Raw genomic sequence first — 24,183 nt, forward strand, 5'->3', positions numbered from 1 at the left:
AAGTAAAAAGAAGTTACTAAAATTATATAGATTTATTTAAGATATTATAATTTGTAAAGCCTCACTTAAACACATGTTTAAAATATGAAGAAAACTCTCAAGGACTCTGAAAATAGGGAGGAAAAGCATTCACTGAATATTATTATTTAAAAAGAAAAACTCTGTTTTTCCTATCTAGAATATGAGAACTTGCATTTGCCTATAGTATTTTGATCAAAGGCACAGGAAAGAAAAAGGCAGACAGTAGGAATCATCTCAAATTAAATGTCTTTACTTCGCAATTACAGCCTGTGACTAAAGTAAAAGAAAAACAGAGACCAAACTAATTCATGAAATGCCATGATTTTAAATAGTTTAAGTCCAGATAAATCAACACAGGACACATAATCTCAGAGAAATAATCAAAATCTACTTGCTCTCAACAAGAAATTTCCACCTTTAAGTTTTCAGGGATAGTTGCTCTATAATGGCTACTTATCGATCTCTGAGAGGAACTGATGTTCGAATGGAAGCTGAATTCCCTAATTAGTGTCTGGGTCACTGTCACTGTCTTAACCAAGCCTGAGTCGGACAAGTGACAGTACATCAATTCACCAGAAGGAGGTTTTCATAACTCCACTTAGGAAACACTGCAGGGTGAGGGCGAGAGTCTTTACTCCTTGTAAGAGTAGCCAATAGAGGGTTTTCTATCTCAGCAACTTGGAAAGCTGTGCAATGACACTTGCCAGTGGGTAGGAAGAACTGGAATGAGGAGTGATAACTCACTCTGCTAAGTCAGTCTTCTCTGCATGAGGCTTCTAAAGTACGTTATTTTCAAATCAAATCTAAATCAGCCAAAGAGTAGAGAAACATAGGCACAAAGCCAAATAATTAAATTAAAGCAGAGGATTTGGATTTGTTCTTCATGTGTTTTAGGACAAATTATAATTTAGTAAAGAAGAAAAGAAAGAACATTTGAAAAGTGATCTGATGTTCATCTCACATTGCAACAGCAGACAGTATAAAGAAAACATAAATATATAGTAACTGGGATATGATTCCATAGTATATTATCTAGTTTTAAAATTTTTAATTCTCTAAAATTTCACCTGGAATCCTATAAAATGAAAAACATGGAATTTTAAAAGTAATGCATGCATGATTTTAAAAAATTAGAGACTTCAAATTGTGTCACATTAAATTAAGTTGTTCTCATGCTTAACCATATAGTTATTCTTTTATTCCTTTATTACTCTACTATCAGGGGTATTTGCATAAACTCCTTTCTTAACTCAATGTTCCAGAATACAGCTTTTTGATTTTGGGGTTTTTTTCCGGGTTTAAATTTATAAGTTCATTCTTTCCTTTGATCATTTATTCAACAAATATTACTGAATCCCTATTGGGAGTCAAACAGGTTGCTAAGTACTGGTAGTGCAAAGGTATGTTAAAATAGGCACTGCTTATGAATTTGTGCAGGTAAATTCTAATAGAGATATTACAAAAATAGCTACACAATTGAAAAATTAAGAATTACAGTGAATGCTATGAAGGAAAACTGTATGATTCAAAGAAAACATTAAAAAATGTCTCAGCATAGGAATCTGGTTATAAATTGAGTAAAGTGGGCATTTACCAGTGTCAGTCACCAGTATATTCCTCTGTGGCTAGTATGGAGAAAGGTCCTGAGAACAAGAGGAAATTGTTATGAACCTTAGGGTTCATTGCAGGTACGAGAGGCATGGTGTAGAAATGCTGTTCCCCTTCCTCCCTCTGGAACAGAAAGTTGTATATTGTGTATATTAAGTAGATAGTGAAGGCACCATCCAGAAATACTCGAAAGAAGAAAATATTATCAATATACTCAAAATGTTTTCTTCCATCTAGTAGTCACATTACTTATAAAAGGATCGGAATTCAGTTTGATTTTTTGTTTGTTTTTTAACCCAAATGGGTAGAAGATAGTTTCAACATACCCCTTATATAGAACTCTAAAATTAAATGTGTGAACATGAGGACTGAATACATGCTTATTTTCAAAAGCTTTGCAGTTTTTATTGAAGTATGATTGACATACAGGTATCCTATTGGTTTAGGTATATATCATGGTGATTTGATATTTTTATATATTACAAAATGATCTCCACAATAAATCTCATTACTGTTACCATACAAAATTATTATAATAGTACATAGGGATGTACTATGGATTATTTATTTTATAACTAGAAGTTTGTATCTCTTAATCACCTTTACCCATTTGACCTACCCCCAACTCTTCTCCACTCTGGCAATCAATGGATCAGTGGCTTGCTGCCTGTATCTATGCGTCTGTTTCTGTTTTTTAGTTTGCACATATAAGTGAAGACAATATTTATTTCTCTATTTTACTGAGCATTATACCATTATAAATATATATATATTTATAAATAAATAAATAAATATATATATATATATATATATATATATATATATGTACTTAGCATCCCCCATGGTGTCACAAATGGCAAGATTTCATTCTTTGTTTCATGGCAGAGTAATATTCCATTGTATATATGTTACATCTTTATCAATTTATCTGTGGATGGACACCTAAGTTGCTTCCATATCTTAGCCATTGTAAATAATGCTGCATTGAATACAGGAATGCATAGATCTCTTCAAGTTGGTACTTTTGTTTTCCTTGGGTAAACATCTAGAAGTAGAATTGCTGAATTGCATGGTATTTCTATTAATTTTTTGAGGAACCTCCATGCTGTTGCCCATAGTGGCTACATCAGCTTACTTTCTCAGCAACAGTGCACAAGGATGGTTATCTTTTCTCCATGTCCTTGCCAACACTTGTTATTTTTTTATCTTTTTGATAATAGGAAATCCGACAGGTATGAGGTGATATATCACTGTTGTTTTAATTTGCATTTCCCTGTTGAGTAGTGATGTTGAACATCTTTTCTTGTGCCGGTTGGATATGTGTGTGTGTTCTTTGGAAAAATATCTTTTTAATTCCTCTGTTCATGTTTTAATTGGAATTTTTATATTAAGTTATGTAAGTTCTTTATATATTTTAGATTTTAACACCTTATCGAATACATCATTTGTAAATATCTTCTTGTATTTGGTAGATTATCTTTTCATTTTGTTGTTTTCCTTCACTATGCAAAAGCTTTTCAGTTTGATGTAATTTCATTCATTTATTTTAGCTTTTGTTGCCATTGCCTGACACTGATCCAAAAATCTATTACTAAGACTGATGTTGAAAAGCTTACTGCCTATATTTTCTTCTAGGAGTTTCATGGCTTTATGTCTTACATTCAAGTCTTTAATCCATTTTGAATTAATTTTTTATATAGTATAAGGTAGTTTTCTAGTTTCATTCTTTTGCATATGGCTGTCCAGTTTTTCCAACATTGTTTATTGGAGATTGTCTCTTCTTCATTGTGTATTATTGCCTCGTTTGTCATTGATTAATCGACCACACAAGCATGGGTTTATATCTGGGCTCCTAACTCTAACTGCTTTCCAAGTTTGGTAAGAGTTTGCATGGTGCTATCTTTGTTCTGTTTCAGGAGATTATGTGGTCATGTCTGTCTACTTTGACCTAAGCAGAAGGATGGGATACTTCACCATCCAGACCTACATCCCCTGCACACTCATTGTTGTCCTATCCTGGGTATCTTTCTGGATCAATAAGGATGCTGTTCCAGCCAGAACTTCTTTAGGTGAGACAAATTTCTTTTTGTTTTAGTGTTTCAAGATAAGTATTCAGTATCTGTGATCTTCATTCCCCTAAATTGATTTGCTTTTAATTCAGCCAGCAATTACATAGAAATGCCATTATTTCATTTTAAAGAAAACTAGCATATTAAAACAAAACAAAAGTGTTCAAAAGTTTTCCAGTTCTAGTTTTCCTTAATTACCTCAATTCACTATCTTTAGAAAATTCTCTTAATAAATTTGACTAGGGAAAAAAAACCCAAACTTCTAATTTCAATAGATTTTTCATTTTGGTCTCTGGACAGTTATATGCTGGAGCTGCTCACATAAGCTCATGAGAGCTAGTTGTGTTTATTCTTTCCAAATGTATTGAGAGATACCATATTGGTATATTGAAGTTGGCCAAGGTGAAAGTACTAACATCATGGAAATAGGCAAACACTAAAAATCAGGACTGCTTTTTTTTCCCTTCCTAGAGTCAACTGTTAAACATTTACCAGCACATGACTGGCTGTTGATGAATTCCAACATCCATAATTATCATAATGACATTTGAAGATGTACATACATACCAATTGGATCTTTGTAAATGAACCACTGAAAATATTTTTGGAAAAATACCTGTGACGTTTTGGGAACACCACCATCACCTCCATGAACACATACACTTTTAAGATTATTTGCATCTTGGTTGGTGTATATACTGATACTTACCTTCGAATTTCACATCTTTTTCCTTATGTGAGGAAGAAGATTCACATAGATTATTGCAAAGCCACAGACTCATAAGTCATTGGGGTCTAGGTCCATTAATGTTAAATATTCACTAAGAATAAAACTGTTGAAAGATGAATTATAAAATCACATTCCTCTTTTATCAGCTGTGTGAAAACTAGAACCACATCTCTTGCTTGCTCTTTGGCTAGAGAGTAAATATAAATGCAATAGTTAAGAAGAGCAGGCTTTAAAATCAATAAATCTGGATTTCATCCCACATGTATAGCATGGCCTTGGAAATGCTCTTTAATTTCTGTAAATCATAGTTTATTCAAATGTGAAACATATAGCATTTTCTGTACCTAACTTGTAGGATTTTATTAGATTAAATAAAGTATTCCATGCAACATGCGTGAAACATAGTAAGGTTTAGAAATGTTGGCAACTACAGTTGACTCTTGAATAACATCGGGGTTAAGGGCAGTCAAAAATCCACATATAACTTTGAACTCCCCCCAGACTAATAGCCTATTGTTGACTGGAAGCCTTACTAGTAACACATATATTATATTAAATGTATTATGTACTGTATTCTTACAATAAAGTAAGGTAGAGAAGAGCAATTATTAGGAAAGTCACAAGGAAAGAAAATACATTTACTGTACTGAGCTTTATTTATTGAAAAATTTATATCACTAGAGAGCCTTTACATGTCTAGCTGCATCTCCGTCCAATTATAGGAGATGTCTATCTAAATTTTGAGAGCTTGGCCTGCATGTCAAGATTAAAATAATAATAATAAAAATTCCCCAGATGATTCTAATGTGTGATCACATTACCTTTTCCAGTATTTGCAATCAAGTGTTAAACCAGATGACCCTAAACACTGGTGGAACTTCAGTTTATTGCCACAGAATATACAAAGCCAAGTTGTTTGATGAGTGAGATAAATATACCTATGTGGCTCAGACTCCTGGCTGCTTTCTGAGCTCAGACCACAAGAGCATGGGGAGCAGTCATCTTGGGGCTTGTAACACTTGAATGAAGTTTGGTACACAGGTGATAGCTGGTAAACCTTAATCATGATTTAATGAATGAAATAATAAAAACACCAGTCGGTATTTTTCACCTGAGTAATCTGAGGTGAGGTAACATGTCTGAAGAGCTTATTTGATGCCAAGACTGGAGGAATTGATAAAAGCTATGGATATTTTTCATCTATCCCAGGTAAGAGAAATCTAATTCTTTGCTTAGCCAAACTGGGCTTAAAAACCACCCCCAGGGGCACCTGGGTAGCTCAGTGGTTGAGCATTTGCCTTTGGCTCAGGGTGTGGTCCCAGGGTCCTGGGATCAAGTCCTGCATTGGGCTTCCTGCAAGGAGCCTGCTTCTCCCTCTGCCTATGTCTTTGCCTCTCTCTGTGTGTCTCTCATGAATAAATAAATAAAATCTTTAAAAAACAAAAAACAAAACACCCCCAGCTATCTTGTTTTGTGATTGGTGAATCCGTTAAAATAACCACCTGTCTTCCACCCATTGTTCTCTTCTCTGCAACTCCAAGCACAAACTGAAAATTTCATGAAGTGGTGCTTTAGGATTCTTCTTTTACATGGCTGTGATGAACTTCCATGTAGCCAAATACCGTCTTCCCAACTTGCTAGATAAGTGTTTAGACATGTCAGATTTTCTTAAGTTAACTTATCGATGGTATCTACTATAATTTCTGACATTTTCACTCCTCATAGGTCAAGCGTGGCTTGTGGCCTGAAAGTGAAGGCCAACATGCCAATTTAGTTTTTAAATAATCCCCCCAAATATATCCACTGTAATTAAGTATAGTCAAGAACTTCTACATGCATTAACACATGGACAACTCAAATGAAGTTTTTTTAGTTTGAAGAGAAGTCTGTCCTCTAAAATAAATATTTTACATTTATTGATATTTTACTAGGAACTGACAATGAACATTACTTAATCTTCACAAGAATGCTATGAGATATGCACCTCCCACACCCTTCCTGGTTTATAGATGAGAAACTTCACCATTGCTAAGGTTCTACAATGATACTATAGAAGACCTATACTCCACATGATCTCAAATTAGAAAAATACATTAGCTCTCAAGAAGTGTCTGGTGCTTCATTCTACATGTTAGGTACATGTTCATAGAAAGGGAATGTAACAATGTGGGTCAGAGCATGGCATTTTAAGTTAGACTTTGTAGGCTTGTTTCTCATCTCTCTCACTTTCTACCTTGGACAGATTCCTTATTCTTGCTGTGCTCAAGTTTTTTTCACTTGCAAAAAAGGATAACAGTGATAATCCTCATTGTGAAGATTTTGTGGGATAATATATAAAGTGTTTGATGCAGTACCTGGCCAAAGAAAGAGATCCATAAATGTTAGCTACTGTTATGTACAGTTAAAACTCTCTCTTACAAGTCATCAATATGAATTCCTATTTTTAAATGTAGGAGGGTCTCTTTGACCTTTCATCTATGTACTATTTATTGATTATTTTATTTATGCATTCAAAAAAATATTGAGTCCCAACACTATACTTGTCTATGAGGTCACAAAGAACGTTAGTATAGAGGTCTTTCCTGTTATCACAGCATATACAGACTAGAAAGGGAGTTGGGCTATTCCATAATAATAATTAACATAGGAAAGAGGCTACAATTGTAGTTTACAACTGCAGTTATCTTGAGGGATGCCTCTCCTCTATGAAGAGCTATCCATTTCTGTGAAATTATTTCAACCAACACCAATCTTTCCCCTCTTGGGAATTTCATAACAGAAAATACACTGAGGAAACGTGATATTAAACTAAAATATAATGACCCAAAAGAGCCACATGGTTCTTGGGGCTTATTTATTCTATAAATGGAAGTTCGTACCTCTTAATCCCCTTCACCTATTTTGCCTATACCCCTACCCATCTTCCTTCAGGCAAACACAGGTTTGTCCTTATCAGTCTGTTTCTATTTTTGTTGTTGCTTGCTCATTTGCATATTTTATTTTTCAGATACATGGCATTTGCCTTTGTCTGATTTATTTCACTTAACATAATGTCCTCTAGGGCCGTCCATGTTGTAACAAAAGGCAAGATTATTTTTTCTTATGGCTAAGAAAAAGTCCATTCTGTATATATTTATACTATATTATATTTATCCATTCATCTGTCAGTGGACACGTGGGTTCCTTCCATATCTTGGCTATTCTGAATGCCACTGCAATAACCACAGGGGTGCATATATCTTCTGAATTAGTGTTTTTGTTTTTTGGGGGTAAATACCCAAAAGTGAAATTACTGGATCATATAGTATTTCTATTTGTTGTTTTTTGAAGAACCTCCATACTATTTTCCAGAATGGTTCATCAATTAGCATTTTTAACAAGAGTGTACCAGGGCTCCCTTATCTCCACATCTTTGCCACAACTGTTATTTCTCATCTTTTTGATACTAGCCATTTCTGTCAGGTGTGAAGTGGTATCTTACTATTGTTTTGATTTGCATTTCCCTAATTATGAGTGATGCTGAGAATCTTTTCATAACTCTCTTGGCCGTTTCTGTGAGTCGTCTTTGGAAAAATGTCTATTTGGGTAGTCTGCCCATTTTTAATTGGGTTATTTATTCTTTTGATGTTGAGTTGTAGAAGTTCTTTATCTGTTTTGGATATTAACCCCTTACCAGACAAATCATTTGCAAATATCTTCTCCCATTCCATACACTGGTTTGTTTGTTTTGTTGATGTTTTCCTTTGCTAAGCAAAAGTTCTTTAGTTTGATTTAGTCCTAATTGTTTATTTTTGCCCTTATTTTCCTTGGCTCGAGAGACAAATTCAGAAAAAATATTTCAAAAGCTGAGGTCCATGAGTTTACTAGCTATGTTTTCTTTTAGGAGTTTTATAATTAAAGGTCCTCCATCTTGAAAGTATTTTTGTATATGAGGTGAGAAAGTAATCCAGTTTCATTCTTTCACATGTAGCTGTCCAATTGTTCCAACACTATTTACTGAAGTGAGTCTTTTTCTCCTTGCATATTCATGCCTCCTCCTTTCTTATGGATTAATTTACCATAAAAGCATGGATTTATTTCTGGGCTTTTAATTCTGATCCATTGATTTATGTGTCTATTTTTTTTGTGCCACTACCATACCGTTTTGATTACTATAGCCTCATAGTTTTCTTTCAATTCTGGGATTATGATACCTCCAACTTTGTCTTTAGGCAAGATTTCATTGGCAATCAAGGGTCTTTTTATAGTTCTATACAAATTTTAGGATTGTAATAAGTGCTATTGTTATTTTGATACAGATTATACTAAAGCTATAGATTGCTTTGGGTAATATGGACATTTTAAGAATATTTATTCTTCCAAGCATGACCATGGTATATATTTCCATTTATTTGTGTTGCCTTCCATTTCTTATCATTTCAGAGTACAGGTACTCTGAACCAAGTACTTACTTCTTTAAATGTTTGGTAGAATTCAGCTGTGAAGCCTTCTGGTCTTGGATTTTGTTCTTTGGGAGTATTTTGAATACCACTTCAATTTCATTACTAGTAATTGGTTTGTTCAGTTTTTAAATTTCTTCCTGATTCAGCATTAGATGATTGTATAATTCTAGGAATTTATCATTTCTTCTAGGTTATCCAATTTGTTGCAATATAATTTTTCATATTGTTATTTTTTTATATTTATGTCTTGTCACTTATAATTTCTTTCATTTCTGATTTTGAGTATTTTTTCTTGATTAGTCTTACTAATGATTTATCAGTTTTCTCTTTTAAAAGAACAAGTTTTTAGTTTCATCTTTTCCTTTTTAGTCTCTTTCAATTATTTCCAATCTGATCTTTATTTTTCCTTTCTTCTACTAAATTTAGGCTTTGTTCTTCTTTTTTAAATTCCTTGAGGAATAAGGTTAGATTTGAGATTGTTAGGTTTCAGATTTTTTTGTTTCCTGAGCTACACCTGTATTGCTATAAACTTCTTGTATCCCAAAGATTCTGAACCATAGTCTTTCTATGTTCATTTACCTCCCTGTATTTTTAAAACATTTCATTTATTTATTTGAGAGAGAGAAAGAGAAAGAGAATGAGTGGGGTGAGGGAGGAGCAGAGGGAGAGGGAGGAGCAGACTCTCCACTGAGCAGGGAGGTCAATGCTGTGCTCAATCCTAGGATCTGAAATCATAACCTAAGCCAAAGACAGATGCTTAACCAACTGAGCCACCCAGGCTCCCCTCTATGTATTATTATTATTTTTTATTTCCTCTTTCATTTCTTCCTTGACCCATTTGTTTTTTAGTAGCATGCCCTTTAGACTCCTTATCTTTGTGTTTCTTCCAGTTTTTTTTTTCTTGTAATTGATTCCTAGTTTCATAGTGTTGTGGTTGGAAATGATGATATCAATCTTGTTAATTTTATTGAGACTTGTTTTGTGGCCTAACATATGCTCTATCCTAGAGAATGTTCCATGTGCATTTGAAAAGGATGTATATTCTGCTGGCTTTAGATGGAATTTTCTGTATCTGTTAAGTCCATCTAATCTAATATGTCATTTAAAGCCACTGTTTCTCTACTGATTTTCTGTCTGAATATTCATCCATTGATGTAAATGGGCTGTTAAAGTCCTCTACTATTATTGTATTACTGACAATTTCTCCCTTTTTGTCTGTTAATATTTGCTTTATATGTTTAGGTGCTAGTATGTTGGATGTGGAAATATTTACTAACATTATGTCTTCAAGTTGCATTGGTCTTCTTATCATTATGTAATGCCCTTCTTTGTCCCTTGTTACAGCCTTTACTTTAAAGTCTATTTTGTCTCATATAAGTATTGCTACTCCAGCTTTTTTCTCAATTTCATTTTCATGGGATATATTTTTCCGTCCCTTTACTTTAAGCCTGTATATGTCATTAGGTCTGAAGTATTCTCTTGTTGGCAGCATATATATGGATCTTGTTCTTTAATCTATGCAGTCACTCTATGTCTTTTGATTGAAGCATTTAGTCCATTTATAAAGTAATTATCGATAGGCATGGATTTATTGCCATTTTTAAAATTGTTTTCTGGTTGTTTTGTAGTTCTTTCTTGCTTTATAGTTTGATGACTTTCTTTAGTGTTATGCTTCAATTACTTTCTCTTTATTTTCTTTGGGGGAGGGGGTATCTAAGTTTTTGGCTTGTGGTTACCATGAGGTTCATTTATAACTTCCTATGTATATAGCAGTCTATAACAAGTTTCTGGTTACTTAAGTTCAAACACATTCTAAAAGCACTACATTTTTACTCTCCTTTCCATGTTTATGTATATGATGCCATATTTTAATCTTTTTTTTAAAGACTTTATTTATTTATTCGTGAGAGACACACACACACACACACAGAGAGAGGCAGAGACACAGGCAGAGGGAGAAGCAGGCTCCATGCAGGGAGCCCGATGTGGGACTCGATCCCTGGTCCCCAGGGTCACATCCTGGGCTGCAGGCGGCGATAAACCACTGCACCACCGGGGCTGCCCTTAATCTTTTTTTTCTGTATTCCTTGATTAATTTTTGTAAATATAATTGATTATACTAATTTTGCATTTTAACCTTCATACTAGCATTTTAACCTTCATTAACTTGTTACCTTTAATGTATGTTTGCTTTTACCATTAAGATTTTTTTCCTGCCACAATTTTCTTATTTCTAGTTATGGCCTTTTATTTTCCACTTAAGTCCCTTTTATGCCAATTTAGTGGTGATGAACTCCTGTAACTTTTGTTTGAGAAACTTTCTCTCTTTCAATTCTGAATGATAGCCTTGTTGGGTAGAGTATCCTTGCTCATAGGTTTTGTTTTGTTTTGTTTCCTTTCAGCACTTTGAATATCAGGGCTATTTTCTTCTGGCCTACAAAATCTCTGCTGAAAAAATCAGCTAATAGCCTTAGAGGGTTTTCTCTCTCCTGCTGCTTTTAAGATTATCTACTTATCTTTAAATTTTTCCATTTGAATTATGTGTCTTGGTGTGGACCACCTTGGCTTTAGCTTGTTTGGGGCTTCCTGGCCTGGATGTCTATTTTCTTTCCCAGATTAGGGATGTTTTCAGCTCTCATTTCTTCCAGCAAGTTTCTACCCCTTTCTTTCTCTCTTCTCCTCCTGGAACCTTTATAATATGAAAGTTAGTATGTTTGATATGGTCTCAGAGATTCCTTAACTTATTTTTATTTTTTAGAATTTTTTCTTTTTGCTGTTCAGCATGGGTGCTTTCCATTACCCTGTCTTCTAGCTCACTGATCCATTCTTCTGCATACTCTAGTCGTCTTCTTCTTCTTTTTTTTTTTTTTCTTTTAAGGTTTTATTTATTTATTCATGAGACTCAGAGAGAGAAGCAGAGACATAGGCAGAGGGAGAAGTAGGCTCCTTGCAGGGAGCCCAATGTGGGATTCAATCCCTGGACAGGGGTCACACCCTGAGCCAAAGGCAGACACTCAACCGTTGAGCCACCCAGGTGTCCCTATACTCTAATTTTCTGTTGATTCCCTCTAGTGTATTTTAATTTCAGTTATTGTATTTTTGGCACTGACTGGTTCTTTATTATATTTTTTATTTCTTTGTTCTGAGTTCATTCAGTAACTTCTCAAGTCCTATGAGTATCTTTGTGACCATTACTTTGAACTCTGTCAGGTAGTTTGCTTATGTCCATTTTGTTTAGCTCTTTTTCTGTGGCTTTGTCTTGTTTATTTATTGGAACATTTGTTTGTCTCCTCATTTTGTCTAACTCTCTGTGTTTGTTTTCATGTATCAGGTGGGTCAGCTCTATCTCCTGATTTTGAAAGTAGCGGCCTCATGTTGAGAGCATGCTTATGGTGCCCTGTAGCACAATCCCGTCCTGGTCACCAGACCCAGGTGCTCCAGGGATATCCCCTGTATGGGCTGTGTGCACCCTCCTGTTATGACCGTGACTGCTGTGGGCACAGTGTTGGGTAGGGTCTGCCCCTAGCACAGTGAGCTGAGAGGCCTGGTTCCAGGTACTATAGGCATGCTGTTTTGTGGGGTTAATTCCCCAGTCCCTGGGGAAAGGTTTGCTTTGAAAGGACATTGGTTTTGGCAAGGGCTGCCTATCAGCTGTTGTGGGGAAATAATCTCTTTGAGGGGGTTGCTGGTCCCAACTGAGATCACCTGGCCAGTTATGGTGGGACAGGAGACACTTTGGAGGGGTGCGTTCTGGGGAGGGTGAATTATGGGAGATGGATCTGTTGAGGAATGATGGGGTGGGGCAAGTGCTGCTAGCAAGTAGAAAGTTTCAGAACTGGCTTTTACAAGTAAATAGCCACACTCTGGTTTCTCTTCAGATCGCATAAATCTTTCGCCTTTTACAAGTAAATAGCCATCTAGGCTGAAACAGGGCAAGAAAAATGGTGCATATCAACACTTCTGTTCCTGGAGAAAGCTTCTGGAGGTTCTTACCCCTTTAGCACACATTCAAAAATCAGTCAATAGATCTCCTTCATGTATAACCCAGGCACTTTTCAAACTAGTTCTTCTGTGTTGGAATTCATGGTGAGTAATAAGGCATGCTGGCTCTTTAAAAGTGGAGACTTGGTTTCCTATAACACTGGCTTTCCTGGAGTTAAACCCTGCTGATTTTTAAAGCCAAATGTTATGGGAGCTCATTTCAGTGCAGGCACACAGGGATGGAGGTGCCCATCCCCTGAATCCCCTGAATCCCCTTATTCCTCCATGCTTGTGATATCCCTCCCACTTGTGGGTAGCTGCAACAGTAGTTTGATTCCTACCATGCCTCTTCTCTCATACCCTTCTTGATATGGCCTTCTTTTTATGACTTTAGTTGTTATAGAAGATATGTTCTACCAATCTTAGATTATTTTCAGAGTGAGTTGCAATATATTTAGTTGGTATAGCGAGGTATATCCGTGGGGGTAGTGAGCTCAGTATCTTTCTACTGCACCATCTTTACTCTCTATGATGGTCTTTAAAAAGTTCATTAAGTAGAACATGTCACTTAGCTCATCTCCTCTATTTAACACCCTTAATGGATCCTCCTTGTACTTTAAATAAAATGTGAACTCCTTTGCATGCTTTGCATAATAGAACTTATGATATCTCAGCATCACCTTGATACCCTTGCCCCTCCCCAGATGATAGGTATTCTAATTTTTTTTTAATAGAGTGTGTGGGCAGCCCAGGTGGCTCAGCGGTTTAGTGCCACCTTCAGCCCAGGGCGTGATCCTGGCGACCTGGGATCGAGTCCCGCGTCAGGCTCCCTGCATGGGGCCTGCTTCTCCCTCTGCCTGAGTCTGTGCCTCTCTCTCTCTGTGTGTCTCTAATGAATAAATAAATAAAAATCTTTTAAAAAAAAAGATAATGTGTCCCTTCCTCAGTATCTTCCTTTATTTACTCAGCAATTAGAAGTCTGTGTCTCCTAACTTTTTTTAACTTCTCCTTAACTTTTTTAACTCTGCCTTAAAAATCACCTCCTCAAAGATATATTTCCTCAGTATTACATATAATTAGGTTTTCAACATCCTTGCTATTCTTCATTACACAAACCATAATTTATAAATATACTTTTCTTTGTGCAATTAATTTAGGGTTCTCTGTCACTAAAAATAAGTTATATAAGGTCAGGGAACATGTCCATCTTATTTCTCAGCATCTACTCACTGCTTGTTATAGTAACTGATACTTGGTAAGCAGCCAATAAATATTTGTGGGCTGAGTGAATGGATTACAGTTATGCCTCCTTTCCCATTACTAAGATTACTTATCAGAAGTCACAAAACAAAGTTGGTCTCAGTACTGACTCAGTTACCCTACTTAATGATGAGGTCACATGATCTGTTTTACTGTACCTTTCTTCAGGTATCACCACTGTCTTGACAATGACCACCCTCAGCACCATTGCCCGGAAGTCGCTCCCCAAGGTCTCCTATGTTACAGCCATGGATCTCTTTGTATCTGTTTGCTTCATCTTTGTCTTCTCCGCTTTGGTGGAATATGGCACCCTGCATTACTTTGTCAGCAACCGGAAACCAAGCAAGGATAAAGACAAAAAGAAGAAAAACCCTGTATGTATCATTTCCCATTGGGATCATTGAAATTTTTATGTGGAAAGCCACCTGGTTTTGTTTTGATTTCGTCTTAGCCTGTCTACAACCTAAATCTCAACACCTTCAGCTCTAAAATAAAAACAGAATTTATGAGTTTGGCTGCATCATAAGAATTAATTTTGGTCATTATTTACTTGGGAGAGACCTGATTCACTAAGACAGACTCTTACTCTCTTCATTGCATAGGGATTATAAACATTGCAGAGACATGCATTTATTCTCTAGTTGCTGTTATTCTAGGTTTCATTGTCATCTTTCTGTTCCTTACTATAATATTCTTAAATTATTGGTGTTTTAAATTAACATTTCCATTCAAGGCTTTCTACTAGGAAGCCACAACAAACACTCTTGAAGTTTCAAAGATCACCACACTTTTGCAAGTAATTATGTGTGTGTGTTTTATCACCAGAGGATTACCGTTGGTTTCATATTCAAAATGTATCATTTTGTTTTTAAATGAAATGTATCATCTATTGTTTGGAGAAGTTACTTAGCCTCCCTGTGTCTTTGTTTTCTCATATAGAAAATGAGCATTACTATATATATATATATATATATATGTATATATATATATATATTAATTAAAGGGCTGCTGTGGTAATGAAGGGAAAAAGCATCACATGGTACCTTACAAATTAAATTCCTTACCATTAATAGTTGTGATCCTGGTTGATGTTGATGATTTATATAGTTTCAGTGATTTGGAAAAAGGTAGGATGACTTCACCTTGCCACGAAACTTTAAATAGAGATGATAAAGGACAAATATACAAGCTTAATGCAATTATCCTTTAATATGGATGTTGGAAAGAACAAGTAGCTACCCATTTACACACCTGAGTATAGAGGTTGTCTGGGGTTTCTAGGAAGCTCCACAGAAGTTAAAGTCTGTTCCCTTCTAAGACAGGGGCAAAGGAAGTCACACTAGCTTCCCGAATTTATAGACTCTCCTGGTCTACCATAAGGGCCATGAGAGAGCCTTGATAGTGGCTAGCTATCTGACCCACCAGCTTTGGGGGGACTAAATTATAATGAGGAAATATAGCTAATTCTAGATTATATCATGGTGGATCTCAAGGAACCCTGGTGAAATTCTACAAATGGCATATATTTTTCTGAATTTAAGAATCTGTAACAGGTAAAGAAAAAAAATTCATTAATCTTGATAATTAATACAAAAAGAAATGTTTATCCTTAATTTCCCAAATATTCACTATGCTTTATGCAGTTCTTTCCTTCCCTGTCTGTTTGCCTCTCTATCTTTGCATTTTTTCTATCCTTATTTTATTTTCCTTATTGTGTTTTTTAAATTATTATTTCTCCCCATCCTTCACTTTCCATTACATTTTTCCCCAAGAAAAGGGTTTTATGACACTCAACATTATTGTATGTCAGCATTAACAAGGATGTGACAGGGTGAGCTTTTAAACAAGAGTCTTCAAAAAATGCCCCTATGCCTTTTCTAACAGCTATACCTTCGCAGAGGGGACTAAAGGAACTGAAAAAAATCAAATTACCTGAAAATTTAATGGATTTCCATCTTGTAAGCCAATTGGATGATTCATCACTAGAAAGAAACCTAAGCTATGAATGAGAAGCTAAAATTTCATTTTTCCATTAAATCTGCCTTTTGGTTCATTGTGTTAAGATTTACCTATTAAGGCCTCCTTGGTATTAATTAGAAAATAAAATCACAGTAGTTTTATACAGGGAAGCCAGGCAATGGAAAGCTTCTTCACAGGTGAACAACACTGGCTTTTGCAGTTAGATAATTGTGGATTAATTTACTGAAATCCCCAAATTCCATTTTCTAACTTTATTCCAAGCCCAGAATTGTCCTTCTGTGTTTATAATTTCAGTTCATTTTACTATGTTTTTAAAATGTATTTTTAATTTATCTTATTTTGTCTTTTTCTTTTCCTTTTTCCTTCTTTTAATTAAAAAAAAAATGCAATTCTCTTTTCTGTCTACAAACCCAAAGCTTCTTCGGATGTTTTCCTTCAAGGTATAATGTTTTTGGAATGAAAATTCACTGCATGCAACTGCTGAATTTAATTATTAACGCTTACATGGTGTTTCAATTTTTTTTGTTGTTTTTTTAGTGAATAGATATTTAAGTATTCTACGAGAGGTAAGACCTTTGAGATGAAGAAAGTTCTATAGATTTCTAGAGTTGATTTGTCAGCCCTACACTAATTCACAAAGGTTTTACCCTATCAAGCTATAAACTCTATGGCATGTCATTGGAAAAGAGTGCCTCTTTAAATATGAAAGCCGAAAGTTATTCTCTTTTTTTCAGATAAAATTCACTGACTGCACCTACCATATATATGTAACTGTAATCCTAATTCAAAACAGGATTGTTTTTTGATAAGTAAATTTGATAATCTCCATTGATCTCAACTCTACCTTTCAGTTCTATAAAAATAATACTCTGAAATCCTTTAAGTTATAATACCCATCCCTTCTTTTTAGGGCAATCCAGGGCCTTTGGGCTCTATCATGCAATAGTGCAATGCTATTTATTTTCCCAGTTGAATTCTGATAACTTACACAGAGATACTAGGATTTGTATTTATAATATCATAAAACTAACTCTTCCAAATTAAATTAATCATTGAGATTTATAGTACTTTGATAATTAATATGGCAGCAACGATTAAATTATTCAATTAATTGGTATTAGTTTCTTCTCAAATGGTAAAAAAGGTGGTAGTATTTTTTTTTTCTGAGTTTTCACTTACATGTAGGTGAACATTGCTGATGTTCTGAAGCTTCCAGATGCTGAATTGTAGACAAAGCACTATATTTCTTCAAAACATAAGCCATACTATTTGTGGTATTAACTCAGAAAACTCCTATATTTATGTAAATTTTAACATTTTCTTTTAATAGCATTTAGTACATTTGCTCAGTGTAATGGGGTTTACTATTTGTGTATAGGTAAGCATGACACAAAATTTGAGTTCAAAATTGATGCATTTTATTTCTTTGTTCTACTCACATGCAACACCATTAAATGCCTTCATGTAACCAACCTCACATCTAATATTTACTAGAATAAGATTCCATGTAGTTGTTTGATTTAAATCTTTAAACTTTGAGTTCTTTTGGTGTTCAATCTTCTTGCTATAGCTATTAGCTTGATGGTATTATTTTCAGCTGCACTGCTTAAGCTCAAACTTTGAAATCTGCAAATGTGCTATCCTTCTAAGTTCAATTTTACCATTGTAGATCACGATTTCATAGCAATTCCTGAGTACTCATTTTCAGATTCATCATTCACCTTGGTGACATTGTGGAGACCTAGTTTAGGATTTATCAAATATCACTAACTACTCTTCCCTACCCTTGTCTCAGGCCCCTACCATTGATATCCGCCCAAGATCAGCAACCATTCAAATGAACAATGCTACTCACCTTCAAGAGAGAGATGAAGAATATGGGTATGAGTGTCTGGATGGCAAGGACTGTGCCAGTTTCTTTTGCTGTTTTGAAGACTGCCGAACAGGAGCTTGGAGACATGGGAGGATACATATTCGTATTGCCAAAATGGACTCATATGCACGGATCTTCTTCCCCACTGCCTTCTGCTTGTTCAATCTAGTTTATTGGGTTTCCTACCTTTACCTGTGAAAGAGGTATGGGTTTAATTGATGTGGGTCTTATTCACTAAATCTCATGGAGAGAAGATGTCCTTTCTAAGTCTGCTTAAATAATCTCTTGTGTGGTTTACAATAATTTAAATTTGTTTCTATGTTCTTAACCCTCTAAATTGTATTACTGTCATATTGTTTATGCCCAACTCTCCTGTGGTAAGTGTAATTTGAACTAAAATGTTTGCTGTGTTTCAAATCTGCAAGGCAAAGTGAAATTAGAGCAAGAACACTGAAACCAAACAAGATATTTTTCAGCTACAATGATTAAAATAGTGGAAGCCATGACTACTTAACAGTGGTGGTGTCCTTAATCAGTTCAAAATACAATTAGATGCAAAAGGTCCAAAACTGTGCCCTGTGCTCATTTGGGGGCAGGTTGTAGCAAACTTGGTCCCAGTAGGATATCTCCCTCATTTGAGAAAAACCACAAGTCACTTTAAATATAAGAGCCTAGACTAGAAATCTATTATACCTCTATCCCAAGATAGGAAGAAAATTTCCTCCATATCACATGTACAATGATGTAAATATTTCAGTAGCATAGAATGCTTCAAGTTTAATGCATGCATCTCTTTAGAGCCAAAATAAATGAATGAAGTTAACATCATAAAGCATTGTCTCTTATTCTGTGACTTTGGGCCATCAAAGAATTGTGAATGTAATTATAAGGGTTTGGGTTTGGAATTGGAGGGAGGAATTTTCTCTACCTTCTCCCTCAAGCATGAAGATTCGAAAAACTTATTTTTTTCCATGTAGGACATATTAAAACAATTTAAGTAAAATATAGACTGAATAATTGACATTTGCCATCTCTAAATATGCCCAATTTCATAGAGTACAAAGTAATTGTATGTGCTTGCAGCTATTTTTTTCTTCCTTTTAGGATGATAGATTAACAGAATTTATTCTCCATCTCAAGATCTGCTTCTAGTGATTGTGAGTGCCTTGTGGGCAGAATCCTTGTCATTTCCTCTTTGGGTCCTTAGCACCTTATATAGTGCCTGGCACATGGTTGGTGCTCAACAGATACAGTTTGAAGTGAATTGGCTTCATATGCTTCTGTGAATCTCTGAGCCAGCTGGAACCAGTAATACATCTTTTCACAAAGGCATTGCCAAATGTTATTTGATCTTGTGAAAATTAACAGAAGGATCCAAAGACCTTTGTCTAAACTAAATTTTTTGATAATGAACAAAAATAGCCAAAGTCCATACTTCTTTTAAAATAATACTTAAGTCCTATGTTTATGCATAGAAATGAGTCTACTAGGGCATAATTAGAGTTTGCATATTTTTTCCAGGTTTGGGGATGAGTTAGCTTTGACCCATCCACAATTCCACATGAAGACATGACAGGCAAGAGCAGGATTCATACCTGACTGGTGTTCAGAATGTTTTATTCTATGCTCTGTTCAAAAAAAAGAAAGTACAGAAGATTAATTTTTAAAAATTGAAAGAACAGATGAATGATTTACATGGAGGTTGAACCTCTGACTGTGGCCTCATTCAACTATGTGACAACCACATGAAGTGGTTGTACCAGACTTCAAACATGAGTTGAGCTCACCTTCATGTACTCATCTTGAATCCTTATTTTTCTAAAATAGCATCCTTTGTCAGTTCTTCTTTGTGGCATCATTTTCCTAAGTTAAAATTCAATCATAGCCAGTATAACTTGATAGATAATCTAAAGAGTAGAAAAGAAAGAGTGGCTTTGTTATAAAACCATGTAAGGTCCTCATTGAGTCATCTGGGTGAATCTTGAAACACATTTAGCTGCCAATTTTACACACCTTTAATATATCAGTGCTCTAGTATATAACCTCAAACACATGTAAATAGAATTAATTATTTTCATGTTTTGAATTGTTAACATATTTAATGTTGACTCTTTGGGAGAGTTGTTGGCAAATTTTCAATGGTGAGAAACATTACTGTCAACTTGAAATGTATTCTGTAATGGGGACACTCAAAAAAGCTAGCTTTCCAATGTGTGCATAGTACTGGCAATATGAATATATATTATATGTAATCTAATTCTTAATTATTAGCTGCTCCCCATCTATGTATTTGAAAACCTTTTCACAAAGGGACTTGCCTAATTATGTGGACTTTTACAATAAAAATGCTGCATTCTAATTGATGGTGGCATGTTAATGGTCCAGCTAGACTTGTTTGTTGTAAAGATTGTAACCCCTCTTTCCTGTAGCTTTCCCCAGTACTGCCTTCCCTTTATGTGAACTTTATTTGTGGGCAGTATGATCTTAGTATGCATGGTATTGTTCCTCACTTCAAAGAAGTTAAGAGCTCCATATTTGGATTATGGAATGGAAATGGAAGGAAGAAATATCACCAAGTAAGTAAAGCTCAAACCTGTGTACTTCAAAACTTGTGGTGTGGCTAAGAACACGGACATTAGTGTCAGACATAATTGGGATCCCAACTCTACCATTTACCTGTTATTTGACAATTGTCAATTCATCCTTTATAAGACTCCATTTTACTAGCTAAAACATATAGTAATGCCGTCCTATACACTAGCACTCAGCAAATGGTCAAAAGTGTCTTCTTTTACTTCCAGGGCCTCTAATATTCTGCTGCCATGATCCTCCCAACTCCATCAGATTGGCTTTCCTTTAAAAATCCAGCAATACTCATGTATGTCTTAAGGTGACACTATAGCATGTTTTCATTTTTAAGGAGTGTTTGTATTGCAAACATTCCTTTAAACTATAGGTTGAAAAACTGAGACTCTTTTGTTGGGGAAATCGTACACATTAGTTACTTTGAAGGCCAAAGAAACTTTCTCTGTGGCCCCCAAACTTAAAAACATAGGGAGACATGCTTCAGGGACAGTGTCATATTTTTTTGAAGTCCTTTGAAATTCTCAGAAGAAAGTAACCTAATCCTTTACAAGCACTGCTGCCCTAACCTTCCTCTGCCTCTTTCTTTTGGCTCTCATGGCTGCCTACATCCAATTTAAACATCTCTTTCTCACCTTCTAGACATGTTACAAAAAAGAGCTTTCACTTAGGTTTTGTCTTCTGTCTAACTCAATGCCCTTATCTTTAGCTGAGTGCATATTCATTATATGGCCTTCACCACCCCCCTTTTTAAGTCTCAATAGTATTCTGATGAGTAGCAACAATTTTTGTCTGTGACGAAGGTCAAATTAAATTAACCAAATGATGCAGTCTTTGGGGATTATGTCAAAAATTGCTATCTCTATGCTTTGTCACTATGAATTTTTGTCAAATGTGTAGGAGAAAGGGAGAATGGCCTAGACCTAAAACTCTGCTATATTTTTTTAGTGCTGGTTGAATTGCTCAAAGGTCACACAACCAGTTAATGGCAAACCTGGGAGAGGCATCTGACCGTTATGCTTCTACTGGGTCTTACAATGTTTCAGGATTTGGAAGTAAAATTCTGAGATATTTTATCTTTCTGTTAATGCCAAACTTGCAGATGCTTTCTTTCTTTGATCTTGACCTCACTTTATTTTATTGCAATGAGACAAATTTTAGAATACCCAGCAAAAGAGGTAAGATGATAAATTTTGCATTTCTTTTATTCTCTACCTAAAGTAATGATCAATTGATATGTTGTACCTACTGCTTTCAGAATTCTGTTTGAAAAAAAGAGACTGCCAGTTATCTGAAAAATTCCAGACTCAGAGTTGGCCTTTGTCCCTCAGGGCTTGAGACAATAGACAACAAAAGAGTTTCCCATGGTTAGTCTCAATAGGCTCATTATTTTTACTGTATCAGGAAAGTGGTAGGATTTATTTATTATTTCTTGTTCTGAGGTTAAAAATCATAGACCGATTATAAATGTAGTTGCAACTTTCTTCACCCAAATTTGGAATATAAATAAAGGTTTTCCCTTATTATTTGTATAACAAAATGGCAAAGCAGGGGCTCTTGTTCCAATTTACCTCGGTTCAAATCCAGGTCCTGTCAAGACCTATTATACCTGAAAATGGGAATAATAACAATGGCTTATAACTCATAGTTTTATTATAAGAAGTAACTGATTTAATACCAAGAAAGGACTGGATAGTAATAATTTTCCTCAGCACATATATGTAAGATCAGAAAAGAAAAGGCAAATGATCATAGTTTAACTTACTTAAGAATAATGATCATCATTTATGAAGTGAATTACTATATATTCCCATTTTGTATAAATAATAAATATAAATAATGAATAATATCTTTACTGACATACCATGCTTGGGAAATTCATTCATGTACATAGAGAAAATTACAGAGCCAAGTATTGGTAAGTAACTATTCCCAATTAGAACAATATCATTTAAATCACCATAGATGATACACATAAAGATATACATGTAGATATCTTCTAAAAAATAAAAATAATTTTCCTTAAAAACATGGAAATGCCTAATTGGACTTTAAATATGCATTAAGTGGTATCAATAACTGTATAATTTCATTTAATATGTTTTCCTAATATAACTAAGCCAATAAATTATTTTGTAGCTAAATTTATAAAATCCTTAATGAAATAAACATGGGGATTCACTCATAATTGAAGATTCTTGCCAAAGAGAAAAAAATGTCACTGGACCAGAGATAGAGAATTCAGGTCATATCAGGGGATTTTTTAGATTTATTTAATATTTTAGAAGGAGAGGGAGAGAGAACTTGGTGGGAGGGGTAGAGGGAGGAGAGAGAATCTCAAACAGACTCCACACTGAGGGTGGAGCCCTAGGCAGGACTCTATCTCATAACCCTGAAATCACAACCTGAGCCAAAACCAAGAGTCTGATGCTTAACTGACTATTCCACCCAAGTGTCCCACATCTGGAGATTTTCCTGACAATTCCTATCGTAGGAGACTAAGTTTCATATGTAAATAAGGGCATTTGGTCCTTTCTAACCCATCTTACTTCTATCACTCCTCTGCTAATGTTATTGATGCTATCTAATATTCAGATTTTTCTAAACTGTGTCATATCTCCACACAGTTGCCTAGACTCTGTCCAATTTCCTTCTTGAGTCTTTTCCAAAATAGTGCCATATTACTAGATTGCCTTTCTCTGTTCACACACTGAACAGTCGCTAATTAAAGAGTCTACCTAGCCCATGAAGCCTTTCCAGCCGAAAGTATGATAGGCTATTTCTTCCAGTACTTAATGGGATTGTTGAGTAACCTAGTCCTAATGTTTACCTCAGCTAAGTAAGTACTTATCTTATTCAATCCTCTTAGTAAACAAAGTTTAAATGGACAATTCTGTGACAAGAATCTAGTATAAATAATTCAGCACATTTGCATCTTAAATCAAGTTATCTTCTATGTCCCTGCTATAAGTATATAAATTTGCCTTTTAGTTTTTTTCTGTTACTTGTATTATTTATGGGTCTAAAAATAAGTCCCTTATCAAAGAAGTTTTGATTAAGCATCTATAAAATCAATTTTATATAAAGCTTTCAGTAAACACATATCAAGAGCCTCACAAAGGGCACTGTGACTATAGGAAGAAATAAATTTTAAGGCATTCTCTGCTTCAAAATGCCCCGTAATATGATAGAGGAGTCAGATAAGAATATAAGTAACAATAATGGAGCTGCACTGAATAGGTGCTAGTAGAAGAAATTATTAGTCTAACTGGATGAAACTAGAAATATTTTCTCTGTAATACAAAGCATTCTACCATATGTGAGGAAGCCCCATTATTGCTTTAAAGTTTTCTGAACACTAATGAAAACTTTGTAGAAACTTTGAAAAGTATGAAAAACTGCAAAGAAAAAGATACCCTTTATCTACTAGCAAGAGTTAACCACTAAAAGCATTACTTTTTCTTTATCTAGTGAGATAGGTAATAAAGGTATAAACATGATACGGATGTAGGTATAGATATAGATCTGTTTTATAGTCTGCAGTCAGGCATGTATGTATGTATGTATGTAACAAATATTTTCTGGCATTCTATTGTTATACCATACAGCTGTACCATAATTTATTTAGCCAGTCCT

The 24,183-nt window shown here is 34.9% G+C and overlaps 1 protein-coding gene across 2 annotated transcripts in view; it reads left to right on the forward strand.

Moving 5' to 3' along the window:
* GABRG2 (gamma-aminobutyric acid type A receptor subunit gamma2) overlaps positions 1-21,673 on the forward strand; it is a 107,744-nt gene extending 86,071 nt beyond the window's left edge. The window contains exons 7-10 of one of the 2 annotated variants that reach the window (XM_041746922.1): positions 3,546-3,698; positions 14,280-14,485; positions 16,508-16,531; positions 17,887-21,673. In XM_041746922.1, the coding sequence (XP_041602856.1) occupies positions 3,546-3,698; positions 14,280-14,485; positions 16,508-16,531; positions 17,887-18,162 (659 nt within the window). In that variant the 3' untranslated portion in view covers positions 18,163-21,673. The remainder of the gene's footprint in view (positions 1-3,545; positions 3,699-14,279; positions 14,486-16,507; positions 16,532-17,886) is intronic. The other variant, XM_041746924.1, reaches the window with a different exon arrangement.
* Positions 21,674-24,183: the final 2,510 nt, after the last annotated feature.

The sequence above is a fragment of the Vulpes lagopus genome, chromosome 3, assembly GCF_018345385.1.
Source record: "Vulpes lagopus strain Blue_001 chromosome 3, ASM1834538v1, whole genome shotgun sequence".
Lineage (NCBI taxonomy): Eukaryota > Metazoa > Chordata > Mammalia > Carnivora > Canidae > Vulpes > Vulpes lagopus.